The sequence below is a fragment of the Lepisosteus platostomus genome, chromosome 6 (assembly GCF_059453375.1).
Source record: "Lepisosteus platostomus isolate fLepPlt1 chromosome 6, fLepPlt1.hap1, whole genome shotgun sequence".
NCBI classification, from domain to species: domain Eukaryota; kingdom Metazoa; phylum Chordata; class Actinopteri; order Semionotiformes; family Lepisosteidae; genus Lepisosteus; species Lepisosteus platostomus.
The window spans coordinates 841,354-868,147 of record NC_142616.1 but is presented as its reverse complement, the minus strand read 5'-3'; the positions used below and the strand labels follow the sequence as shown (position 1 = coordinate 868,147).

The 26,794-nt window shown below is 49.5% G+C and overlaps 1 protein-coding gene and 1 long non-coding RNA gene across 4 annotated transcripts; one reads left to right on the top strand and one right to left on the bottom strand.

The window, feature by feature from the left end:
- Positions 1–459: 459 nt before the first annotated feature.
- LOC148659519 (protein NLRC3-like) lies at positions 460–25,002 on the bottom strand. Of its 3 annotated transcripts, XR_015939709.1 has the most exons (11): positions 24,860–25,002; positions 18,766–19,014; positions 17,891–17,941; positions 14,019–15,780; positions 11,393–11,566; positions 7,901–8,074; positions 6,955–7,128; positions 6,539–6,717; positions 4,948–5,068; positions 3,883–3,933; positions 460–3,721 (listed from the first exon to the last, which is right to left on the bottom strand). XR_015939709.1 is itself a non-coding variant. In XM_088637270.1 (9 exons), coding segments are annotated over exons 1-9 (2,772 nt in total). In that variant the 5' UTR covers positions 24,867–25,002; the 3' UTR covers positions 4,789–5,066. The 3 variants fall into 3 exon arrangements, 2 of the variants coding, with proteins under 2 accessions (XP_088493396.1, XP_088493397.1); XM_088637270.1 differs by lacking the exons at positions 460–3,721; positions 3,883–3,933 and having other exon boundaries at positions 4,789–5,068; XM_088637271.1 differs by lacking the exons at positions 460–3,721; positions 3,883–3,933; positions 4,948–5,068; ... (1 more) ...; positions 6,955–7,128; positions 7,901–8,074 and adding an exon at positions 9,669–9,776.
- LOC148659520 (uncharacterized) lies at positions 10,961–11,810 on the top strand. The gene is made up of 2 exons (XR_015939725.1): positions 10,961–11,053; positions 11,090–11,810. It is a non-coding gene; the product is annotated as an uncharacterized LOC148659520 (long non-coding RNA).
- Positions 25,003–26,794: the final 1,792 nt, after the last annotated feature.

Genomic DNA, 26,794 nt, shown 5'->3' with positions numbered 1-26,794 from the left:
CTCTCCGTCTTGCTGTTACTGTCGTCTCTCATCTCCTATTGTAGCGTTACTAGGGTACACCGCGCTGGGGTCACGCTCTTCTAGGGTTCATTCATCACCCCACTTCCCATGAGCACAGAAAACAAACACGCAGCATGTAGCCGAGTAACCCCCCTACTGTAGCATGTCCCTCGGTTACCAGCTGCCCGTTTCAGACGCTGGGGGGCTCCGACGTTGGCGTCGCATTGAAGAACTCGGGAAGAGATGAGAATTCAGCACCAGGGCTTCTCGCAGTGAGATTACAAATCGCCGCCCCAGTAAGAGCCGTACAGGACCTGCGAGATTGTCTGCAGCACAGCGCGGACCGCGGTTCGCAGCTACACAGGTCTGACACCACCAGGCTTCACAATTACACACCTGCTGGCAGACGTGCCGGAACAGGCCCGGTTACTGTGTGGCTAAATCAAATGCAGAACAACGCAGCAGCAGCAGTTGCGGGCAATGAAATGTCTTTTCTACGAGCTCACTGGGGGGGTAAAATCACAGCATTAAAGTTACAAAATAAGGTTCCATAAGAATAGATATTGCGATAGAAATTGAATAAGATCAACTCAGCCAGAGCTCAGTATGAGTCGAGCTGTGATGTGTCCAGGGTGTGCAGTGTGATGAAGACAGTGAAGACTGTGTGTCCATGTAGCCATTGCAGGTGACCTGCTGAAGGAGCTGCAGGTTGGTGTTTAGCAGTCTTACTGCCTGGAGGTAGAAGCTGTTCTGTAGTCTGTTGGACCTGGTCCGAATGCTTCGGTACCGTTTACCAGATGGTCTTTCATGAGTGGACGGAATGATGCATGTAGCACTGGACCATCAGAATAATAATAATAATGATTGCTTAGCACTTCTATAGCGCCTGTCTGGACACTTCACTCAAAGCGCTTTACAGTAATGGGGATCCCCTCCACCCCCACCAGTGTGTACCCCACCTGGATGATGCTCCAGTCCTCTCACACACACACCATGTCTCAGTGGAGGAGAGCAGAGCGATTAGGACAGGTCAGAGGTTATTAGGAGGCCATGATTGGTAAAGAGCAGGGGGACACCGGGGCAACACCCTGACTCTTAAGAGACACCCCAGGATTGTTAATGACCACAGAGAGTCAGGACCCCGGTTTCACGTCTCATCAGAAGGACGGCGCCTTTTTTACAATATAGTGTCCCCGTCACTGTACTGAGGCATCAGGACCCACACAGACTGCAGGGTGAGAGCGCCCCCTACTGGCCCCACTATAGATAGAAACCTGAGAGCTCAGGTGCTCCTAGAGCTGAGAAAGCTCCTCCACCGGACTGTTGCGTCTCTTTTCCTTTCAGCAAGAAGGGGAAACTCGGCCTGCTCCTGTGCAGCCTGCTCTCGTTGTCTCTCTCCTGTGAAAATACAAGCTCACACTCCCTGTACCAAATCCGATTCCCGCTGGGCTGAGACTGAGATCTGTTGATGTGAGGGCTCAGGTCTTTGGAACAGGTTATGCGTAAGGAAGCACAGAGAAACCGAGTAAAGAGGTTTGGGACATACTGACACCACACGCCTCACAAGGATTTGCTAGCGCTGCTGCTGATGTTGCTGGTGAGGCAGCACTCTTTCTGCTTCTGCCTGCGGTGTGTGACTGCTGGGCTGAGGAGCCGTGAATGTGTTGCAGAAACTGACTTCTGTTCCTGCACAGTCGCAGGACTGTTTTCTGTGGACTGTGATGATGCTGTGCCTGCGTGTGGGGCCGGCGTGAGCTTTGTAAAACACCGAAGAGCGATCCTCTAAGACCTGCCCAGGAGAATGATCACTGAGGGAATATCAATTAGGGAATATTTGTTTTTCTCTTTTTTGTGAACACTGAAGGCCATTTCTTTTTAAGATGCGGCAGCAACAAGATCCAGAAAAACACTATAGAAGTGTAAGGAATTATTATAATTATTATTATTATTTTTATTATATAATTCATTTGAATAGGCAGACACAATACAGGATTAAAAAAATATTCACATCCTGTATATTCGCCCCCATTTTAACACCAGTGATGTTAGAGCACCCTGAGTGTTAGATTCTTCCTGTGAGACTGGTTGTGAAATATTTCCACTCTCTCTTGTCACCCACAAGGACGCCAGACCCCTGTCTACAGTTAATGAGGGCGCTTCCTCTCCAGGATACGATCACTTTATTAGCCCTATATAATTTCTTGCATTAGGAATTTGTCTTGTCACAGACCCCAGCTTGCTCTCCATGAGACACACAGGGAGAGAAGCTGGGGGTCAGAGCGTGGGGTCACACATTTATACAGCGCCCCTGGAGCAGCTGGGGTTCAGGGGCCTGGCTCAGGGGCCCAATGGAGTAGGATTCCTCTGCAGGCCGCGGGATTCAAACTGGCAACCTCCCCAGCCACAGGCACAGGCACAGATCCTGAACCCCGGAGCCACCACTCCACCCCATCCTTGTGTGTGCTGGGATATCCGAGCTCATTCTCTTCCCAGCTCCAGGGTTCGGGATCACACTGTTCTGTACGAGCGAGTCAGAGTGTGACTGGAGGACTGTCGCCCAGTGTTGTGCGGTGGACAGATTCTGGAGTGTTCTGTTACTCAGTCTGACCACCAGGTCTGTTCTGGGGAGTATGAAGACCTGATGTACCTACATGCTCGGCTTTCTATCCTCCCCTCACTAGTTTGTAACTGGACTGGACTCTCCTGGGCTGGGCTGTACTGGACTGGACTGAGCTCTCCTGGGCTGGGCTGTACTGGACTGGAGTGGGCTATACTGGACTGAGCTCTCCTGGGCTGGGCTGTACTGGACTGGAGTGGGCTAGACTGGACTGGGCTCTCCTGGGCTGGGCTGTACTGGACTGGAGTGGACTGGGCTATACTGGACTGTACTGTACTGGGCTCTCCTCGGCCGGGCTGTACTGGACTGTACTGGACTGGGCTCTCCTCGGCCGGGCTGTACTGGGATGTACTGGACTGGGCTCTCCTGGGCCGGGCTGTACTGGACTGTACTGGACTGGGCTCTCCTCGGCCGGGCTGTACTGGGATGTACTGTACTGGGCTCTCCTGGGCCGGGCTGTACTGGACTGTACTGGACTGGGCTCTCCTCGGCCGGGCTGTACTGGGATGTACTGTACTGGGCTCTCCTGGGCCGGGCTGTACTGGACTGTACTGGACTGGGCTCTCCTGGGCCGGGCTGTACTGGACTGGGCTCTCCTGGGCCGGGCTGTACTGGACTGTACTGGACTGGGCTCTCCTCGGCCGGGCTGTACTGGGATGTACTGGACTGGGCTCTCCTGGGCCGGGCTGTACTGGACTGTACTGGACTGGGCTCTCCTCGGCCGGGCTGTACTGGGATGTACTGGACTGGGCTCTCCTGGGCCGGGCTGTACTGGACTGTACTGGACTGGGCTCTCCTCGGCCGGGCTGTACTGGGATGTACTGGACTGGGCTCTCCTCGGCCGGGCTGTACTGGACTGTACTGGACTGGGCTCTCCTTGGCCGGGCTGTACTGGGATGTACTGGACTGTACTGGTCTCTCCTGGGCCGGGCTGTACTGGACTGTACTGGACTGTCCCACAGGAGGCGGAACCGGACAGCAGCTCTCTGGGACCCCCCCTGCGCCCCCCAACAGAGAGGTCTCTTCTGTATCATTCACTTCGATTTCACCACTCTGATGTGGGTTCGTCTCCAGTGGCCTCAGTTACTTCAGACGCTGCAGCACCTTTGGAACAAGTAGAGGTTCGTCATCATAATTTCACAGCCTACAGTTCGGTAAAGTTAATTGTGTCTGTTTCCTGGATAAAATGAGTCGGTCTGGCCTTGGGATTTATTGAGAGAAAATTTAGTAAAATAAGTAAGAAAAAAACGTTTTTGGAAACTGACCTGCAGACATACTGAATGAAGAGTTCCCCATCGATCTGCTATCCGGTTCAGCTGTCACAAACAATGATGGGAAAGATTCAAGGTAAACAGGAAACAGCTGCAACATTTGTGGCATCAGAAAATGTCAAATTCAATCAGAATGAGATCTGAAGAACCTGTCAGTTGTTCAAATGTTTTGTTTTCAATGTCATGTGTCTCCCTTCTCTTTCACCTCATGGCTCCTTTCAGAGTAATCTTTAGACACTACACAGGCTGCCTGCCGAAGGAAATACGGGGATACTGGGGTTTGGGATACTGGGGTCTGGGATTCTAGGATCTGGGGTTTGGGATCTGGGATATGGGGATACTGGGGTCTGGGATATGGGGCTACTGGGATACTGGGGTCTGAGGTCTGGGGTGCAGACAGCGTCTCACCCCGTCTTTCCACTGGCTGCCAGCCCCAATCACAGGCTGGAGTGGAGCCTCCTTCAGGTGAGAGAGATGAGGTCAGTTATAAAAGCCATGTGATGTGGAGCACTTGGGTCCTTTCCACCGCAACATTGCGCGCTCCTTAGGATTTCAGATGCCCTGCAGTTTCCACGGGCGCCGGCCCTGGTCTGGACTGTGGACGAGCTGTTTTCTCTTCGGGATGATCCCAGTGGGGCTGTCCGAGACAGAGGTTCCCCGCCAGCGGCGCCTGGGACCCCCACAACGTCGCCCCCCGCAGGATGGGACCGGTAGGAACAGGCCATTTATTCTCACAGAGGAAGCAGGGCACTGCAGAGCTTCTCGTGCCTATGTCTGTCCTCCCCCACAGGGCTTCTCGGGATACTGCAGGGCTGTCCAGCCAACACAGCACTTAATATAACATCTAGACTGGCAACGTACACAAGAGAGAACGCAAGGATGAGAGGCTGTAGAGTGGTGTTGTACCGCGCGGTCAAGTTTTATTGGATTGAACTTCGTTCAGTAGGAGTGACGTGATTAACGTCTTTGTGTGTTTACGTTGAGCTGGGCACGAACTTCAAGCTCGTGGTATCAGCATGCAAAGCCCAGTACTGATCTACACTCTTCCAAGCCACACACCTCAGCTTGGAAGAGTCCCCAGGTCTCCAGCCTCTGTTCATGCTGTGCCGGAGGACTTGAGCTGTTCTCTCTCCTCAACGGGGCCTCGTCAGGACAGATCATCAGGACACACGTGGGAGTTCTGATGGAAAAATCGAATATACACACTTAAACACTTGAATTCAACTGTTCTTCTAGATGAGTATAAATGTGATTATTTAATGCATACTGTTCATGCATGGAAGTAACTGAACACGTACTTCCACTTTATGCATACTTGATTTTGATGGAGGTGGAAATTTGTTTTGTATTCGGAGATGCACCTGGAGAAAGCAGGTCAGCTCACTGATCCAGACATTGTAGAATCTAGCCTGGGTTTCCTGAACACGACTGTGACTGGGAATCTCTAGCAACAGGCACAGTAGGGTGGGAACATCTCACAAGCCTCTTGACTCAACTCACAAGCCTCCTGACTCATCTCAGACCTCCTGACTCATCTCAGACCTCCTGACTCATCTCACAGACCTCCTGACTCATCTCACAGACCTCCTGACTCATCTCACAGACCTCCTGACTCATCTCAGACCTCCTGACTCATCTCAGACCTCCTGACTCATCTCACAAGCCACCTGACTCATCTCACAGACCTCCTGACTCATCTCACAAGCCACCTGACTCATCTCACAGACCTCCTGACTCATCTCACAGACCTCCTGACTCATCTCACAGACCTCCTGACTCATCTCACAGACCTCCTGACTCATCTCAGACCTCCTGACTCATCTCACAGACCTCCTGACTCATCTCACAGACCTCCTGACTCATCTCAGACCTCCTGACTCATCTCACAGACCTCCTGACTCATCTCACAGACCTCCTGACTCATCTCAGACCTCCTGACTCATCTCACAGACCTCCTGACTCATCTCAGACCTCCTGACTCATCTCAGACCTCCTGACTCATCTCACAGACCTCCTGACTCATCTCACAGGCCTCCTGACTCATCTCAGACCTCCTGACTCATCTCAGACCTCCTGACTCATCTCACAGACCTCCTGACTCATCTCACAAGCCTCCTGACTCATCTCACAGACCTCCTGACTCATCTCACAGACCTCCTGACTCATCTCACAGACCTCCTGACTCATCTCAGACCTCCTGACTCATCTCACAGACCTCCTGACTCATCTCAGACCTCCTGACTCATCTCAGACCTCCTGACTCATCTCACAGACCTCCTGACTCATCTCACAGACCTCCTGACTCATCCCACAAGCCTCCTGACTCATCCCACAAGCCTCTGTGCCAGTTCACTTTAAATGTCTTGCAGAAAGTTGCTGGTACTTGCAGGTGTTTCCTTGCTGTGTGAAGCGCGTCTGTACAGCTGGTCTGCTCAATAGGAATCCAAACGTTTATTTGCCACAAGGTGATTGAGCAGACCCAGCGGTTTTATGTCATTTGGAGGCAAAAGAGCGTTGTTCTAATTGCCCACAGTAGAATTTCAAAGATTTTCTATCTTGTAATATGTCTGAAGGTGTGACTGGTCATTGTTATATTGACATCTGTTCTTTAAAATTCCCACGTACAGTAAATCGCCCAGTGTTCACTTACAGTATCTCAATGATGTTAATTTCGAATTGGGGTCCCGCAGAGCTGCGGACAGCAGCTTCACCGCGGTGTCCCCCAGGTTATTCTCTCCCAGGTTCAGCACTCGGAGACTGTAGTGTTCTGAGTGAAGAGTCCAGGCCAGGTCTCTGCAGCACCTGTCTGTGAGCCCACAGTCTGACAGCCTGTCGGCACGGAGGAAGAGAGACAGCTCAAAACGCTGCACAGCTCATGTGCGTCCTGACCTGTGGACCAGCAGCCCTTATTTACCGAAGAGAAGATCACTTTGTTGACCGGACACAGTTTCTTGCAGGAGGAATCTCCCTTTTCGCGTCCCCCAGCTTGCTCTCCACGAGACACACAGGCACACAGACGGGGAGAGAGAAGCTGGGGGTCAGAGCGCAGGGTCAGTCTTCACCTACCCAAGAGACCTTAATTTACAGTCGGGGTTCCTCAGGACTGCGAACAGCAGCTTGGCCCCCGAGTCCCCCAGCCTGTTGGAGCTCAGGTCCAGCACTCGCAGGCAGAAGTCTGGCGATGCGATGGCAGAGGCCAGATCTTCACAAGCTCTTGCTGAAAGCCCACAGTCTGACAGGCTGCAGACAAAAGACCAGAATCCATCTCAGCGATAACATACGCCCTCGTGTTATTACCCAGCTCAGTGGGTTTCTGGAGATAACAGGTCATTTGAGTTCCCTTAAAACGTGCAGCTAGGTTCTCCGTCTCCAGACAGGAGCAGAGAAGAGTGCTGGGAGATCCTGGCAGGGCGGTTCAATCAGGACATTGACTGGCGCCCCTGCAGGCACTGCTCTGCTCTGTGACTGTCTGGACACTGGCAGAGGAGTCGGGGACTGTGGCCAGGACTCGAGTCTCACCAAGCTGCGTTAAGGTCTCCTGGCTGGGTGGAGACTGGGGGGTGTGTCCTCTCTGCTCAGGCCAGTCCCTTCTTCTACTGCCTCTTGAAAACTCAGGCTCTCCAGCGGAAACGCTGGGTCTCTTTTCTCCTCCTGTCAGCATGGATTAACCCTTCACCCGTTCAGCTGGAGAGCTCAGCTGAGCCGAATCGTTTCTGTACACACAGTCACGAAGGGCACCGAGAGGTGCTGCGATTAGGATCCTGTATTGGTGTGGTGGGCTAATTGAACAAGGACCAATTCCCAATCTGTCATGGAAAGGGGGCATGGGGTCAGAACTGAAAACAATGTAGGACAGAAAACAGGAAAGGAAGTGGATCTGAGTGGATGTGGCCTCTTTTCAGAAACGGCTGGAGGACGTATAGTTCTCTAGTCTCCTGTGCCCGGTGAAACCTCTCTGCTGATGGTGTTCCAAACAGGAAACGCTTCTGGGACTGGCCGAGCGCTCACTTGCCTCAGGATCGTTAAGTTACACCTGGGACCCTGCAGGGCTGCGGACAAGAGCTTCACCCCTGAGTCGCCCAGTTTATTGTAACTCAGATCCAGCTCTGTCAGCCTGGAGCGCGGAGCCTGGAGCGCGGAGGCCAGGGGCCCACAGCATCTCTCCGTGAGTCTGCAGTCCTCCAACCTGCAGGCAAAGACAGGAGACAGCGCTCTCACTGGGTCAACACGAAGGCTCTCCTCTCCTCTCCTGACTCCACACCTCCTGATGGGCCTCTCTGTCTGTCCCCTGCTCCCTCCTCCTGCTCCTCCTCTCACACAGCTCTCCTGACTCCACACCTCCTGATGGGCCACTCTGTCTGTCCCCTGCTCCCTCCTCCTGCTCCTCCTCTCACACAGCTCTCCTGACTCCACACCTCCTGATGGGCCACTCTGTCTGTCCCCTGCTCCCTCCTCCTGCTCCTCCTCTCACACAGCTCTCCTCTCCTCTCCTGACTCCACACCTCCTGATGGGCCTCTCTGTCTGTCCCCTGCTCTCTCCTCCTGCTCCTCCTCTCACACAGCTCTCCTCTCTTCTCCTGACTCCACACCTCCTGATGGGCCTCTCTGTCTGTCCCCTGCTCCCTCCTCCTGCTCCTCCTCTCACACAGCTCTCCTGACTCCACACCTCCTGATGGGCCTCTCTGTCTGTCCCCTGCTCCCTCCTCCTGCTCCTCCTCTCACACAGCTCTCCTGACTCCACACCTCCTGATGGGCCTCTCTGTCTGTCCCCTGCTCCCTCCTCCTGCTCCTCCTCTCACACAGCTCTCCTGACTCCACACCTCCTGATGGGCCACTCTGTCTGTCCCCTGCTCCCTCCTCCTGCTCCTCCTCTCACACAGCTCTCCTGACTCCACACCTCCTGATGGGCCTCTCTGTCTGTCCCCTGCTCCCTCCTCCTGCTCCTCCTCTCACACAGCTCTCCTGACTCCACACCTCCTGATGGGCCACTCTGTCTGTCCCCTGCTCCCTCCTCCTGCTCCTCCTCTCACACAGCTCTCCTGACTCCACACCTCCTGATGGGCCACTCTGTCTGTCCCCTGCTCCCTCCTCCTGCTCCTCCTCTCACACAGCTCTTGTCCTCCTGCTGTCTGCCCTGTCTCTCTCACACCTGAAGAAGGCTCCATGGCCAAAACGTTGTGTTTTCTCTCTTCTCTTTTCAGCAGGACAAAACCTTTACTTGTTCCTTTGCAGACTACGCCTGCTGACGCAGCTCCCCACCTGAACTAATATACTGTACACACTAGTCCTGCTGTATATACTGTACCACCACTGGTTTTGCCAGGTTTAATTTGTGTGTCCTCTTTTCTTTATTTTTCAGCTGCCTTTTTCCCGCCTCTCAGATGGATGTGGCTAATTTTGTCACCTCTCCGTGTCGTTATGGTGGAAGATTCTCTTTGGAATCTGTTTCGTTCACGGATAGAAATATTTTCTAACGTTATCGCATTGCAATAAATCTGATTACTGCCACAGGCGCAGGCTGCCAGGGAACAAGTACAGGGTTTAGTCCTGCTGAGAAGAGAAGAAAGGAAACGCAGCGTTTCGTCTGTGGAGGCTTCTCCAGGGGTGGAGGGCAGGGGGTGGGTGTGGAGCCACTTCTCTCCCACCCGGAAAGGACTCCACAGCTGAAACGTTGTGTTTCCCTGCTTCTCTTCAGCAGGACTGGACCTTTCCCTTGTTCCTTTTCCATGTTGCACAAAAACAGATGCAACACTGGTCTTTCAATGCGGGACGTTTCTCTTTCTAACCTTTTGAGAGCCGTAGTGTGGAAGATGGATGAGACTTTGGTGCTGGAGACTGCCAATATCTCACTTTCCATCATACCAGCAGGGAGCTTTTGGTTTTAGTTCCTAATAGAAGTCAAGACCACAGAAGACTTTGACTTATAAAGCTGCAAAGGGCGATACCTTTGTCTACTACATATAGATGTTGTTTACATGATGTTTTAGGGATACTGTATGTGTTACAAGTGCAATATAACGATATCATTTGTTTTTTACACATTTGTAGTTTTAATTTGCGCATTTCCAATTTATTGCACTTATGTCATTATGAAGCTGAATGACAACTTCATTTATTTGAATTGACATATTCCAATAGTTTGACACCATGAAAACATCTGATTTTTGTGCTCTTGTACAAAGCGTTTGAAGCCACCCCTCCCTCTGAAGAATCACCCCAGGGTGTCTGGTCAGGAGGGCGTTGGCGCTCTGCTGGCTTATCGAGTGGACGTGTTGAGACAGCTCAGAGTGGGGCCGACACAGCCTGCGCCTGGGGGCCCTGTGTGCCCGCCTCAGCAGAGACTCTTCCTCTCTTGTTGCTATAAACTCTGAAGATGACGGTGGGCTCCTGGAGAATGAAAGGAGTCTCCTGCCCTTTGAATTGGGCATAAAACAGAGAGCCGGAGGTCCTCATGTTACCGGCTGTGCCAGGAAAGTGTACCTGGTGAGCCTGCCTGGCACTCTCTCTTTCTGTTTAAAGAGTCACTGCAGGCTGGGGCCGTGCGACGCAGCTGTGTCACACAGCAGGAGTGACAGATGTGACACAGGTGTGATACACAGTAGGTGTGACAGATGTGACACAAGTGTGATATACAGCAGGAGTGACAGGTGTGACACAAGTGTGATATACAGTAGGTGTGACAGGTGTGATATACAGCAGGAGTGACAGATGTGACACAGGTGTGATAAACAGCAGGTGTGACAGTTGTGAGACAGGTGTGATATACAGTAGGTGTGACAGATGTGACACAAGTGTGATATACAGCAGGTGTGACAGATGTGAGACAAGTGTGATATACAGCAGGAGTGACAGATGTGACACAGGTGTGATATACAGCAGGAGTGACAGGTGTGACACAAGTGTGATATACAGTAGGTGTGACAGATGTGACAGGTGTGACACACAGTAGGTGTGACAGATGTGAGACAAGGGTGACAGGTGTGACACACAGTAGGTGTGACAGATGTGACACAGGTGTGACACACAGTAGGTGTGACAGATGTGAGACAAGTGTGACAGGTGTGATATACAGTAGGTGTGACAGATGTGAGACAAGGGTGACAGGTGTGATATACAGTAGGTGTGACAGATGTGACACACAGTAGGTGTGACAGATGTGACACAGGTGTGATATACAGTAGGTGTGACAGATGTGAGACAGGTGTGACACACAGTAGGTGTGACAGATGTGAGACAAGTGTGACACAGGTGTGATATACAGTAGGTGTGACAGATGTGAGACAAGTGTGACACAGGTGTGATATACAGTAGGTGTGACAGATGTGAGACAAGTGTGACACAGGTGTGATATACAGTAGGTGTGACAGATGTGAGACAGGTGTGACACAGGTTAAGTTGTACAGTAATTCCTCTGCCTTGGGTGTCACATCTCCTTGGACCAGCGCTGTACTGCTCACTATCATGTGTTCCTTTGCCACACAAACCAGCCTCGTGTTTCTCTTACTTCAGTTTTTCTAATTCACAGCTGGACTCCCTCAGAGCCGCGGACAGCATGTTCACTCCTGAGTCCCCCAGGCTGTTGTAGCTCAGATCCAGCTCCCTGAGGCGGCAGTGTGGTGACTGAAGGTTAGAGGCCAGATCTTCACAGCATCGCTCTGTCAGGCCACAGCTCAGCATCCTGCAGACAGAATAACAGCAGCACAGCTTAATACCTGCACCGATCACTCACCACTAATGCAGGGCAAGATCCCATCAGTGATGTCTAAGACCATCCCATCCCTGTACAGGAGCTCAAAATGTCTCCAGCAATGACCAGTGCTGAGCTAATGGATTCTGCTGTTCAGTCAGGTTCCTGTCCGGTGTGTCCTGTCGATCTCTCTCATCTCTCTGTGCACCACTTTACAAATGCGGATTTCATCTGACCCCTTTTCATGCTTATTGTAAATCAATTTGTAAATGTAATTATAAATCAGTACACTACGGATAATATCACAGATACATCCAATGTGATGGGTGAGCCCATTGTTTGGAGTAAACAGTAAGTGTTGGAGTTTGGGAGAGACAGATGACAATTCCAGCCACATCAATGTACAGATTGTGTGAGTCTGTGTAAGAGTGTGTGTGCTCTGTGTGTGTAAGAGTGTGTGTCTTTGTGTGTGTGTGCTCTATGTGAATGTGTAAGAGTGTGTGTGTGTGTGTGTGTGTGTGTGCTCTGTGTGTGTAAGAGGGTGTGTCTTTGTGTGTGTGTGTGTGTGTGTGTGTGTCTTTGTGTGTGTGTAAGAGTGTGTGCTCTGTGTGAATGTGTAAGAGTGTGTGTGTGTGTGCGTGCTCTGTGTGTGTAAGAGGGTGTGTCTTTGTGTGTGTGTGTGTGTGTCTGTGTGTGTGTGAATGTGTGTGTGTGAATGTGTGTGTGTGAATGTGTGTGTGTGTGTGAATGTGTGTGTGTGTGTGTGTGAATGTGTGTGAATGTGTGTGAATGTGTAAGAGTGTGTGTAAGAGTGTGTGCTCTGTGTGTGAATGTGTGTGTGTGTCTTTGTGTGTGTGTGAATGTGTGTGAATGTGTAAGAGTGGGGTGTTGCCAGGTTCGGATATCTTTTGCTCCCTGATTTCTGTGCTCTCACAGTCTTGACCCCAGCCTGTTTGCACCTCACAGCACCAGCCCCTGAATCCCGTCTCTGCCATCTGATCGCTGCCTTCAAAGCCAGTGCAGCAGATCACCGAGGCGTTTCGATGGGCAAACACTAAACACTGCTTGTCAGCAGAAGAGTCTCAGTGGTGTCCACAAGGGGACACGATCCGGGGGTCTGTGAAGGAGGCATTTCCTTCATAACGTGTGCATACGGGGGCCAAAGCAGATGAAGCACTGACTCGATTCATGAATACAAAATGACGCTTTTTATACAAAATCACAAACAGAAAACCCACCCAGAACAGTTCCATGGCATATATGGTGTAAAGCCACACACCGTACAGCTCTTACACCAAGAATTGTAAGAGTATTCTTGGGCTCCTTTGATCCTTGTTTCAGCAGACACCATGTGCTTCTAGATTGTGTTCATCATGGCAGAAGCAGATATCGGATGCTCTCAGTCCTGGTCAGGCTCCGCCCTCTCGTTCCGGGCGCGCAACCAGCTCACACTTAAGTTGCAGTTAGTCATTTTCCATTATTCTAGCGGGATAATGAGTCAATGGTGTTAGTAAATTATTCACACAGTAAAAGCAAACTAGTGAAATAAGAGAAATAAACGTTTGATCCCTCTCAACCCAGCGGTGACACGTGCTGCTGGGAGGCGCTTGGTCCTGTATTAGACCTGCTGCTGAGACCAACCCGGACCGCCTGCTCGTCCAGCAGGACGGTGAGCACGGAGATTGAACACCGAATGGCTGAAAAGGCAGGGCTTTTGTATTTTGGATCAGCCAGATCAACGTCTGAGATGTTACGGCATGACTCTTCCTGGTAGGAATCCCTCGGACGTCACGGCAGTCTAGTTGACGTCACAGTGGCTCGAGGAGGCCGTCTCAGGGTTGGCATACTTATTCACACAGAGATGTTGACTTCGGAGTCACATAAGCTGAATATATTTTCTGCCTTTGTATGATACACGTAAGTTGGTGATCCCTGTCTTTTCTGAATGCATTTTAAGACCTTCACGAAAATCTTCTGTGTTCTGTATTTGAAGTGAGTCAGAGAGCACAGGGGTTCGTCCCGCCCGCTGCTCACCAGCTCACCCCAGCCCTGAGCACTTCCAGAAAACGACATCGCTGTGGCCAATCAACCACCCACGGCACTTCACTAAACACCACGCCCTCCACCTCCCGTAATACTCAACCCCGCGGTGCCCTCTGCCCGGTATCGGCCTCTCCTTATCTCGGCCTCTCATCCGTTCGTTCTTTTCGGATTCGAACCTCGGACCTCGCCTTCGACCACGTCTACTGCCTGGCCCCTTTGGGATAAGAGTGCCTAGCCCTTCCGCTGGCCTGCTGGCCTGTGGCAGGCCGCCATGGAACAGCTGAAGATTAATTCCACACCGAAGGACAAAGGAAAGGGATCCAGTACCAGCTCTTGGCCTTGGAGTCTTTATTAAAGAAAGTTCTTGAAGAAAATAGTTGTAAAAAACTGACGTACGTACCTTAGAGATTTTGATATCTTTGCCAGAGGCAGCAGTCTCCGAGCACACTCTTCGGACGTAGCGTACTGGCTCATGTCCAGGTCATCGATCTCACTCTCAGACAGCAGGGAGAAATAGGCGAGTGCGGAACACTGGGAGGGGGAGAGTCTTTGCCTTGAGAGTTTTCCTGTTTCCAGAGTGGCGTTAAATTCATCCATTAATGACTTGTCCTTCAGTTCACTCAGACAGTGGAAAAGGTTCAGGCATCTTTCAGGAGAGGAGGTTTCTCTAATGAGCTTCTTGATGAATCCCGCTGTCTTCTCGATGTCACTGGAGTGGTCTTCTGTGTTTGACAGAAATCCCTTCAACAGATCCTGGTTCGTCTCCATTCCCATTCCCAGCAGGAATCGGACAAAGAGATCAAGGTGGCCATTTCTGCTCTTGTTGGCCTTAATCAGAGCAGCTTCATTCAAACCGAACAAGGACTTTTTCCCGAAAGTGGGAAAGTCCCCAAATGTTTTCTTCAGTGGGTTAATATTGCTTTTTTGATAGGAACCGAAAACATACAGAGCTGCAAAATACTCCTGGACGGTCAGATGTAAAAAGCAGTAGGCCTTTTCCTGAAATAAGGATGAATTTTGTTTGAATATTTCCCTACACACCCCTGAATAAAGCGAAGAATTGTTTATATCGATGCCGTATTCTTTCAGATCTTTGTCATAAAATACAATGTTGCTTTCTTCCAGACTTTCAAATGCCAGCCTTCCCAGTTTAAGAATCGCTTCCTTGTTCGCTTCAAGGACATTCTCTTTCTTTTCCTTCTCTTCCTTGGCTGTCAGTAGGACAAGAAGGAAGTTTGTATAGAAATCAGTCAATGTCCTTGGATTGTCCCTGTTGTCCGCTTCCAATGTGTGCTCCAAAACCGTTACTACAATCCAGCAGAAAACAGGGACATAGCACATCATGTGGAGACTCCTGAGGGTCTTTATATGAGCGATGACGTCTTCTGCCAGAGCTTCGTTTCCACACTTCTTCCGGATGTACTCTTCCTTCTGCTGGTCTTCAAAGCCCTGCACCTCCGTCACCCTGCTGACGAGCTCCGCAGGGATCAGACCGGCCGCGGCCGGCCTGGACGTGATCCAGACCGAGGCCTCGATCAGGAGGTTCCCCTTGAGGAGGTTTGTGAAGAGGGTGTCCACTGACGTCGGCTTTCTTGAGCCCGACCACCTCTGGTTCATCCTGAACTTCAGAGGAAGCCTGGTTTCGTCCAGTCCATCGAAGACGAACAAGACCTTGCACTGGTCAAACACGTGAGAAGACTGGATCTCCGGGCAGAAACACTGAACCAGCTCCAGTAAACTCATTTCCGACCTGATCAAGTTCAACTCGCAGAACGGGAAGAAGAAAACGAAGTCGATGTCCTGGTTCTCGCGCCCGGCGGCCCAGTCGTGAATGAATTTCCGCACGGAGAACGTCTTCCCGATGTCCGCGACTCCCTTCATCAGGACGGTCCTGATGGGTCTGGCCTGCCCCGGCATCGGCGTGAAGATATCGGCACACCTGATGCGGCGCAGCGCCGGCGTCCTGCTCCTGGAGACGGTCTCCAGCTGCCTGACCTCGTGCCCACGGTCCACCTCGGCAGAGCTGCCCTCCGTTATCCACACGTGTGTGAAGACGTCATCCAGGAGGGTCTGCTCTCCCGGCTGAGCAACCCCCTCAGACACGACTTCAAACCTCCTCTTCAGGGCTGCCTTGTGTTTGTCTCTCAGCGTCTGCAGCCACCCTGGAACAGACGGGACGCCCTTCGTCACAGAAGGTCACTGGTATCATTTCCTGTGCAATCAGCGCCCAGGAATGACACGATTGCAGCAGAGAGAAAGAATTCCTCTAGAAAACAAGCTGAAAACAAACCTCAATTCCACAGGCATCTCCCACTGCTGCTCTTACTAGATCACGATTTAGATCGATTCAGTTTTTAGATCCTTTTAAGTTATATAAAAGAAACAAATGAACATACATATTTCATGGGATTTTAGACCCAGCAGAATAAAACTCCCCGTGATGGAAGTGACAAATGTGTGTCGCTAGAGCTACTGTGCGTAACGGGTCAGATGAAAGAAACGACAGGAGAAGACCACCCGCAGTCCAGATACAACATATTTCGTGTTTAGGAACAAGTAAAGGTTTATTCCTGCTGAAAGGAGAAGAAAAGAAACACAACGTTTCGGCTGTGGAGCCTTCTTCTTGTGAGACAGACAGGGCAGACAGCAGAGGTGAAACAGCACAGGAGATCAAGAGCTGGGAGAGGGGAGGAGCGAGGGGTGGGAGCAGGGGACAGAAAGAGGCCGGGAGAGGGGAGAGGGGAGAGGCAGAGAGGCCACTCAGGTGGTGCGGAGTTGAGGGAGGTGAAGAGAGGGGTGGAGGTGAAGCCTTCATTAGAATAGAGGAGATGACAGAAACAAGTCTGTCGCTGAGAGAAGGGAGAAGGTGTTTCTGATGTCCTTCTGCTGTGGGAGTTAAGAAACCCTTCTTTGAGAACCCAAATTTGGTATTTAGTACCACCGTAGAAAAAGATTATTGCTGCTTTCCATAAGGTTAAGTATTGCTTTCTCAGGAACACGGCAATTAAGATGCTCATCAAGGACCATGAGCTAAGGAATGAGCTTCTAGGTCATTGAATGAAATCCAGTTCTCTCTGTCTCTATGATCAAACACGAGAAAAATGATTGCCCGTTTCACCGTTTGACAAACAAACCGAATAATAAATAGCCTCACACTTGAAATATACTGTGAATTACTCATAGATCACTGCTTGTAAGTCCGCTGAATTACTGCAGAAACACGTGATCAGTTCTTCTCTGGTGGATTGTTGTTAACGGTGTAGAGAAAAGTTATTTAATAATGGCTGAAATGACTAAGAAACTGCGCTTCGTATTTTATTAAAAAGAGAAAAAGGAAACACATGCCCCTGTTTTACTGGTCAGGTCTCAGAGAAAAGCAGGAAAATGAATGAAAACTGATAATAATAGACTATTTTATATAGCACCTATAAAGGTGGTTTCTCAAAGTGCTTTACAGAACAACAAGTACAAGACACAAGATAAGCATGCTGAGAATACACAGTGAGAGGAGACAGATGATGGGGGTACCGAGTACAGTAGGAGCAGAGAGATGAAGAACAGAACCAGGTCAGTCCAGGCTCTTCTGAAGAACAGGTTTGAGTCTGGATCTGAAGAGGTTTAGAGAAGGAGACTCTCTGATGTCCTTGGGGAGAGAGTTCCAGAGCTTGGGGGCGCAGCAGGAGAAGCCCTGTCACCCCTAGAGTGTCGAGGGGCTTGGGGGACAGACAGGAGAGCAGAATCAGAGGAGCGAAGGTGGTGAAGGGCGACAGCAGCTCAGACAGGTACTGAGGCGCCCAGCCAAGCAGAGCCTTACAGGTGAGCAGGAGGATTTCGAAATCGACACGAAACCTGACAGAAAGCCAGTGCAGGGACTCCAGGACAGGAGTGATGGGATCACTGCCTTCCAATGATGTTCCATTGTGTTGACTTACAAATGAAATACCTGTTTTTCACACAAATGTGAATGTGCAGAATGAGCTCTTCTGGGTAATTTTCAAGACGTTTCAGTAAAATCCAAACCATGCTGCAGAAACATTTAGACAGCTCTTGAAGATTTGTCACCCCTCCAACAGGGGGCGTTATAGACAGCCTCAATTCTGAAGGTGATCAGAAATCTAGGTTCATACCGTTTGTCTCTGTGATTGTTGTCAATTCAATTTATTTTTATATAGCGCCTCTCACAACAAGGTTGCCCCAAGGCGCTTCGCAACGCTGTGACAATACAGAAAGAAAGCTGTCTAGATGTGCTGAGGAGGAAGCAGCCGGACCAACCTGTGAGGGGCGTTTGTGAAGCTGGAGCAAGGAGACATCCCGCTGAGGGATCTGTAAAGATACAGAGAGAGTGTTCACTCTGCAGCCTCGCCGGGGACTGGTTTGGGTTTTATATGAGATCAGGTCTCTGGATGGGCCAGCTCCACTCTCTCGTCACAGACCGCAGCCTGGTCTCCAGGAGACACACACACACAGGGAGAGGAGCTGGGGGTCAGAGCGCAGGGTCAGACATTTACACAGCACCCCTGGAGCAGCTGGGGTTAAGGGCCTCGCTCGGGGGCACAATGGAGGAGGATTCCTCTGCAGGCCGTGGGATTCGAACCGGCAACCTCCCAGTCACAGGCACAGATCCTAAGACATTTCCGAAGGTGTGAGTGAGTGTCTCCTGGTGCAGCCCAGACCTGCGCGCGCAGCTCAGACAGCACAGGGGCGGGGCGCTGGCTCTGGGGCTCAGGACCTGCGTCTGTGGCTGGGAGGTTGCCAGTTCGAATCCCATGGCCAAGACAGACTCCTCATATGAGAGACTGTAGATGGCCGATCAAGGGATCTGATCTTGATATTATTATTGGAACATTCCCATAATGTACATATTGTAAATTTCATGTCATACTGGAAATAAATTGAATAATGTATAAAACATGTATTCGGTTGGGATTTTAACTCCCGATCGAAAGTGGTTTGATTGATTTCCCCTGCCCATCTCGAAATATCTTGTTTCTCTAACTAGAGCAAGACTCAAGAGCAGGACCTGGCGTCTTGAAGAAAGAGGGTTTTTTCAGGTGATCGTGAGGAAGGCCTGTCCACCACCTCACTGAATAGCCATTCAGAGGACCGGAGGTGATGGGAGTCAAGAGGAAAAAAACTGAAACTCTCACCCAGGTCGTGGACGAGGTGACTGTAGTCTCTCTGCAGGACTGAGTAAAACGCGTCTTTCATGGTCTCTCCCCCGGAGTCCAGGGCTGAGTACAGCTCTCTCATTCTGTCCTGAGGGGTGGCCGCAGCGAGGACTCTGGAGTAGCTCTCCTGGTGGATCATGCCCACCGAGAGCAGCTCATCCGCCAGCGGTCCGACCTGGGTCACCCGCTGGATGAGGGCAGCCCTGTGGCGATCTGCGAACTCAGCGCCTGGCGGGAAGGAGCAGAAATATGGGAGAGGTGGAGGGAGTTTGTTCTGACACTTGGACACTTCGATGCAGCTGGAGTCACGTCTTCGTGTCGCACTTTCTTCACCCCACCCGTGTCATCGGCAGGGCCCTCACCCGAGCCAGAAACAGACGCCGGACCATCTACTCAATCAGGAACTCCCGGTCTCACAGCCGCATTCCTGTGGTGCTTCCCTTCCATCCCAACACGCTCTCTACCCCCAGGACCACTAACGACAGCTTTCCCATCCTACAGGATGATCCCTCCATTGGGGCCCTCTTTCCTGACCTCCCCATCATCTCATATCGCCGACCACCTAATCACAGCTCCCTTGACCACCCTCAGCAACCATCCACACCAGGCACTTTCCCCTGCAACAGAGCTCCCTGTATAACCTGCAAGCACACATCTAACACCACACTCATTCAAGGCCCCTCAGGACTATTCCGGATCACCCAGAGGGCATCTTGTACCTCCAGCAACCTTATTTACTGTATCTCTTGCAGTAAATGCCCAGCCATCTATGTTGGGGAAACAGGAAGGAGACTCGGAGACCGCTTCAGAGAACACGTCAGGGCTGTGAAGATTAAAGATCTCTCCAAGCCCATTGTTTCTCATTTCACCTCTGACGGCCACGACCACTCTAATCTCTCCGTCTGTGTTCTCAAAGACGGTTTTCTTAACTCCTATTGCAGAAAGACATCAGAAACAACAATTATCCTGAAACTTGGTTCACACCTCCCCCCTTCTCTCAATGACAGACTCGTTTCCTTCTAATCCTCTCTTTTCTCATGCAGGTTTCGACTCCACCCCTCTCTTCACCTCCCTCGACTCCACACCACCTGAGTGGCCTCTCTGCCTCTCCCCTCTCCCGGCCTCTTTCTGTCCCCTGCTCCTGCCTCTCCCTCTCCCAGCTCTTTATCTCCTGTACTGTTTCACCTCTGCTGTCTGCCCTGTCTGTCTCACACCTGAAGAAGGCTCCACAGCCGAAACGTTGTGTTTCTTTTCTTCTCCTTTCAGAAAGGAATAAACCTTGTTCCCTTGCAGACTATGCCTGCTGACACAGCTGCCTGCTTGAACTACTTTCAGCTGCAGCAATGTAGATGAGTTTAGTCAGTGGCAGGGGCAGAGTTCAGTAATCTGACAGCTGGCAGGAAGAAACTGTCTCTCAATCTGGACATTCGTACCTTTATGCTCCTGTAATGCTCACCAGAGGGCAGGAGGGGAGAACAGTGAGGAACCAGGATGACTGGTGTCCTTAGCGATACTTCCAGCCTTCCTGAGGCAGCGAGTTGTAAACATGTCCACAGTAGAGGGAAGCTGTACCTCAATAATGGACGGGGCTGGGCTGACCCGATCACCCCCTGTAATGCCTTCCAGTCAGACAGCGAGCTGCTGCCAAGCCACACTGTAACCCCACACGCGAGCACGCTCTCGATAGCGCACCTGGAACATGTGGTCAGGACCACTGAAGACAGTCCAAATTTCTTTAGCTGTCTGAGGCAGCGAAGGTGCTGCTGTGCCTTCTCTGTCGCTCCAGGTACATGCTGGGACCACGTTAGATCACTAGTGATGAAGGGACCCAGGAACGTGAAGCTGCTCACCATCTCTACAGCCACCCCACTGATGTGAACAGGGCTGCAGTCGCCACCCTGTTTTCTAACATCGTAGGCCGGCTCCTTGGTTTTGCTTTGGTTATTGAGGGAGAGATTATTCTCAAGGCACCACTCCAGCAGGCTCCTGACCTCATCCCTGTAGGCCGTCTCATCATTACTGGTGATTGGCCAACGATGGTAGTGTCATCGGCATATCTGTAGATGGAGCTGGAGCTGTGAGCTCACTTTAAATATTAAAAGTCAAGCATGCTGATTCTGCAAAGAACTGTACTTTTACTCCACTACATTCCTCGTTCCTCCTGGGACGCTGAAGTCTACAGGGGCCTGGATTCTGAGTGGGCGAGGAAGAGGCGCATACACAAAGTATCTGTGCGCTTAGTGTACCTTTCTGAAGCCCAGCTCACAGCCACAGTGAAGTCTTTGACCCTATCCACTCCATTGTAGGCCCCCCGACTACAAGTGTCAATTCGCTTCTAACTCTACACTTTCCTTCACTAAAAACCACTTTTTTAATCATTTCTCAGAATATCACAAATGCACGTGATCTCCATTTTCCTCTTCACACAATCATTATTATTTTTTACAACAGGGCAACTATTTCGTAATAAACAAAGCATAATGCTGACAACAGCACTTCAGACAAACTGCACAATGGGGGTATTTTAAATATTTTATCCAGCAAAATCAAAACACAACACTATGAACCGTACATCACCACAAACAGCACAGAGAGAAGGTCCGAAGACCATCGGTGATAATCGATTCTCCAGCAAAATGCAATCGCAAAAGCAAAAGAGAGTAGATCCCTTCCCTTCGAAAAAGTGAATTTTGTAGAGTAAAACTTTCCCATGTGGAAAATACAGGAAACAAAAAGGAAATGGCTGCTGAAGGCCCCACAACTTTTCAAACCGACCAGCTAACGAGAAAGCTGATGTCATAGGAAGAACCAGCTGTCAGTCATCGAATTCTGACCATTTAGAGATGTTTCAGGGAGGGCTTTAGTGAAGAGAGAGTTCTTAGCTGTCCTTGCTCCTTGCCTGTCTTTTCCATTTAGTTTTTATTCTATCAAGATATTGAAGATTGATCACCGTAGCCTCTTGTCAATCTGTCATATATACACACCAGAAGTGTTAAAAAACTTTATGTAACTTTGCATTAAATTGTGCAATTTATTTCACATCTCTAGGAAGGAGAAGAAAATCATTCCAGGACCTGCCTTCATAAAAACCCATGCCACTCCATGCCAATGTTTACTGTGACAGAGTGCCTGTTTTTTATTTCTTCTGATGGACATGAAATACTCCAGTATTTTCCTCTACCATTCTGGTATGTTTGGGAGTGTGTTTGTGATACAAATGAAGTGTGAGTGATACTTGCCCTTTTTTGTTCCCCTAAAACCGCTGCAGTGTTTCCCCAGTGGGTATTGTGTTGTGTTGGTCAAGATGGCCGCCGGTCACCTTTCCTGTTGGAAGTATCCCACAATGCTCCCACAAATGGTCTTAAGGGGAAAGGTGACTGGTGGCCATCCATAAATAACAGGTGTAAGATTATTTGTTTTGTTTTGAGTGGATATATAACTGGTGCATGACTCTGTTAAAATGTATACGTTTTTATGGATGGTTAAATACTTTATTTGTATCAAATCGCCCGTCTCTCTTAGAGGTCTGTGAAAAGACGTGAGTGGGTCCCTTTAAGAGGCTGGTCCTTGGAGAGGAGGGGCTATAAAAGGGACTGGGAGAGCTCAGTATGGGGAGGGTGTCTTGAAGGGAAGGTGTGCAGAGAGTATCCCTGTGAGGGGTTTTATCCCTGTTTTGATGGCAATAAATCCAGTTTTGTTTGCGTTTAAAGACTGCTGCTTGGGTTTCTGATCTTTGACCTGGTTGCTTGAAACTTTCTATGCAAGTGAGAAGATGTGTTGGAGAAGAACTGGAAAGAGAAATTTTCATCCTCTGTGTTCCACAACCCGACATATTGCCTTCTGAGGAAGGACAATAAAATGCGTTTTCTGTTTTTTCCTGTTTTTGACATTTATCTCTAGTGTGTGAACTGAAGGGTTCAGAAGGGATCTCCAGGGTGCTCTCTTTAGTTCAAGACCCTAATCATGTCCCTGCTGTTTATGTTTTCCAAGCTAATTTAAAATATTAAAGACTCCATCCATTCCAGGAGGGTCTCCAAACCCCCATTCGTCAAGCACAGCAGCACTGAAAGAGGACGAGCTGCACTGTGCATGTGAGCACCATCACCCACCTGCGGTCTCATCTCAAACATCTGAAAGGATCAGAGATGCTTCTGTTTGCTCACCAAGGGCCAAGAGACCATCAGGTCATCCCCTGCCGAAATGTGGAGGTATGTGGTTTTTTTTTTCTTTAACGGTTTGCTTTAATTTAAGTAGTGGCTGTGTTTCAATAGCCATGTTTGATTTGAGTTGATTTAGAAAGAGAGCTAATGATACTGGATACTGGCCCCTGTGGCCCCATACTGAGACAAGACAGGATCCCTTGATGGGCCATCTACAGTCTCTCGTGTGAGGAGTCTGTCTTGTCACAGACCCCAGCCTGCCCTCCAGGAGACACACACACACACACACACACAGGGAGAGAAGCTGGGGGTCAGAGTGCAGGGTCAGACATTTATACAGCACCCCTGGAGCAGCTGGGGTTTAGGGGCCCAACGGAGTAGGATTCCTCTGCCAGCCGTGGGATTCGAACTGGCAACCTCCCAGCCACAGGGACAGGTCCTGAGCCCCAGAGCCACCACACTGTTGACTTAAAACTGATCTAAATATAGTTTTTTCTCAGTGATTAATGGCAAGTGAGGTAGAAAACGTTTTTGATAGAATCAAAACAAATGATTGTAATGATTTTCCTAATAAAAATCACAAATGTTGGAAATAAACTACATTCATAAATGCTGGACTTGTACAAAACCACTTGCAAAGTAAGAATATTTATCTCTGAGTTTTAGTGAGGAACATCCTTTTAATTATATTTTAATATTCAAGGCCTTTTTTTACATAAATATTTACTAACTCTTGCCAATACGTCTTTTTATAAGAGTATTCTATTCATGCTAAAAAATAAAGTATCTGCATTACAGGTCACTTCCTATTTTCTTGACTACTTGCAGATCTTTCTAACACTAGTAAATATATGATCTTTCACTGGCACAACGTTATCAAATTGTGCAGGAACAAAGTTCTCTGCACATTACTATGGTACAGTAAATAGACATGACAGATGCAGTCAGTAGTCAATGTTAAACTAGGTAATCAAATTGCAGCATGTGATTGATACATGACTCAAAGGTACTTGAAGTTTTTAAGATATGTTGCATGATCTGTTTGGACTTCCAACGTGTAGATGAGAAAAGGTCTCTAAAAACAAACTTGTTACATACTCTGTTTATAATTGTTTTTCATTCTGAACATATTGTAAAGACACAGGAAGCAGTTTAACTGCTGGGCTGCAGTAGCTGGAGACTTGGAGCAGCGTAGTCAGGAGCTGAGGCCGTGTTTGGTTCAGTCAGTCAGTCAGTCAGTCAGTCAGTCAGTCAGTCAGTCAGTCAGTCAGTCAGTCAGTCAGTCAGTCAGTCAGTCAGTCAGTCAGTCAGTCAGTCAGTCAGTCAGTCAGTCAGTCAGTCAGTCAGTCAGTCAGTCAGTCAGTCAGTCAGTCAGTCAGTCAGTCAGTCAGTCAGTCAGTCAGTCAGTCAGTCAGTCAGTCAGTCAGTCAGTCAGTCAGTCAGTCAGTCAGTCAGTCAGTCAGTCAGTCAGTCAGTCAACTACAATATTCCTATTCATGATCTTAAAGACAAGACACTGAGTTATAAATCAACAGGTCAGATCAACTGACTTCTTACTCCCTCTGAAGACTCTGGACAAGAGCCCTTCTTACAGTTAACTTCAAATGGGCCATCGCCCACATAATTACTCACTGAAATTGTCAGCATTTATAATAAAATGTACACTGAGCATCCAAACCCTATCCTAGCTTTTGAAGTCCTGTACTTGCAGACTCGCAGTGTGTTGGACTGAACCTCATATGTACAGTATTGAGGTTTAACTGTATATAATCCAGCTCCCCACACAGAAGTTAGAGCCAATATGTTGTGCTCCGTACAATTTACATCCTGTTACAACACTCTCTGCAGTTTTCTAGTCTAACCTGTGACCCGTGCCTTTGACGAAGAAAATACTGTCTTCAGCTCTGACTTACCTGACATAAGGAGTCCAACGGCACACAGAGCAGATTACCTGGTCTTGGAGTTCCTTGACACTAGACGACAAAAACAAGTAAATCACTTCAGAAAGGCCAGAACTAGGAGGCAGGCTGTGGGCGTCATCACCTGGATTACAGCCAATTTCCCTGCAGCAGGAGGAGCTTGGTCGGCAGCCAGTTCAATGGCTCCTTCAGTTTGAATGTAATCAACGCAGGCATGTAAACAATGACTGGAGATGTGCAATAAATAAATCATACTGAGGTAGAGGGTGATGGTGTAGGTGTGGTCTGAGGGGAATGGCTAAATGTCAATGTCGCCAATCGCACTGCTTGTGGGTAGAAGCTGTTGAGGAATCTGGTGGCCAGTGTCCAGATGCTCTTGTATCTCTGGCCTGAGGGCACTGGGGTGAAGAGCTAATTTTTTCTGAGTTGCTTTTCTTACTGACCGACTGTTTGGTTGATCGTTGTCCACACCCTTCCTCCCTACTCGCAGAGCAATAGCAAGCAGTTGTAGGGAAAACCGGTTCAGGGACGCCAAATATGTAATCATAGTGGCTCTCTGAAGGCACCAGTTCTGTAGGGTTTGGGCATTTACTGAGACAATTATTAATTGTAGCAGTAAATCACAAAGTTGATTCTTTTGATGGCTTTAGAATCCAACCATGTGACATAACTCAAACAACGCGCACACACAGGTACTAATACACGAGGATACATTTATTAATACATAGAATATGCATATAAACCTAACAGATCTTATCGAGAGGGTTATCAGAATACAAAAGATATATATTCAGTCAGTTACGAAGTGTTACACATATCAAGAGGACATACGTTCAGTACATCATTCATTGAGACCGTTTCGTAAAGTGAACTTGGTTACAACTTCTACATCAGATACTCAAAACAAGTACATAACTCTTAGGAATTAAATTGATATCAACTGGTTGGGATAACAATTGAATTCTCGAGCTGTAATGCAGTGAAGTTGAATACTCATCCAATCTCTGGGGATTCAGATCTCCTGCGGCACAAAGAAACAGTTGCAGGCCGTTGCTGTCCAATCCGCGCTCTCTGGCTCGGTGCCAGGCTGTGCTGTGCTGCTTGCGATGGTGCGCTGCTGATGCTCACTGTTGGCTTTAACTAGCAAAGTTTGTGCACAGGAGAAAAGATGACTGTGGGTCCCAGCAAGTCAGGAAGAGGACCGGTTCGTTCCTGATGAAGAGCTAGTTCTGAATAGTAATTCAGCTGTCCACAGTTCCGACCTGTTCACGAGGCCTGCTGCTGGTTACTCTCTGGCAACCTCCACTCTAGACTCTTCGAACAAAGGAAAGTTCTGGCACTCAGACAAACTGGCCGTTCCGTGGTTGTCCGGGCTGAGTCTCAGGATGGTCAGGAGGCGCGCTGCGAGAATGTCCTGCCCTTGGGAGCCTTCTGCTCCTGGGCCGTCCTGCCCTGGAATTCTCCTTTGAATTCCCTTTAGAACAGTCCACAGAATCCTCTCCAGAATCTTACTGAATCTTGTTGAATCTCCCTTTCTGAATCTGAATCTGAATCTGAATCTGAATCTCTGTGCTGCCTGTGCTTACCTGGAGGAACTTCAGCTCATTGATTGGCTGAAAGTTCCATGGGCATCAGAGTCCCACGTGGGTTACTCGGCCCTGCCAGTCCCTGATTGGTTGATCAAGGTGAGATATGAGTCACTTAGTCCTGACACTTAGTAATGCAGTCCAGATGTCCAACTGGCACTCCCTAGACAGATAGGCGCCAATGGATAACCATTGATCATGATAGCCAGGCTTAGCTAAGTGCATCCCCCTTTGGGAGCTGTCCTTGGACCTTAAATCACCTTGCATGAATGGTTTCTCTGTGGCTGCACCACAGAGATGAACAGAGAAATGAGGCCTCATTTGGGAAGCTCAGAAACACTTA

Bases quoted from the DNA above. Each gene is read 5' to 3' on its own strand.
- LOC148659519 (XM_088637270.1), bottom strand. The intron at 17,942-18,765 runs GTGAGAGTTTCA...GTATCTTTACAG, and splicing joins TCACCTCGTCCACGACCTGG to ATCCCTCAGCGGGATGTCTC. The intron at 8,075-11,392 runs GTAAGAGAAACA...CTTTGCCTGCAG, and splicing joins TGTGAATTAGAAAAACTGAA to GTTGGAGGACTGCAGACTCA.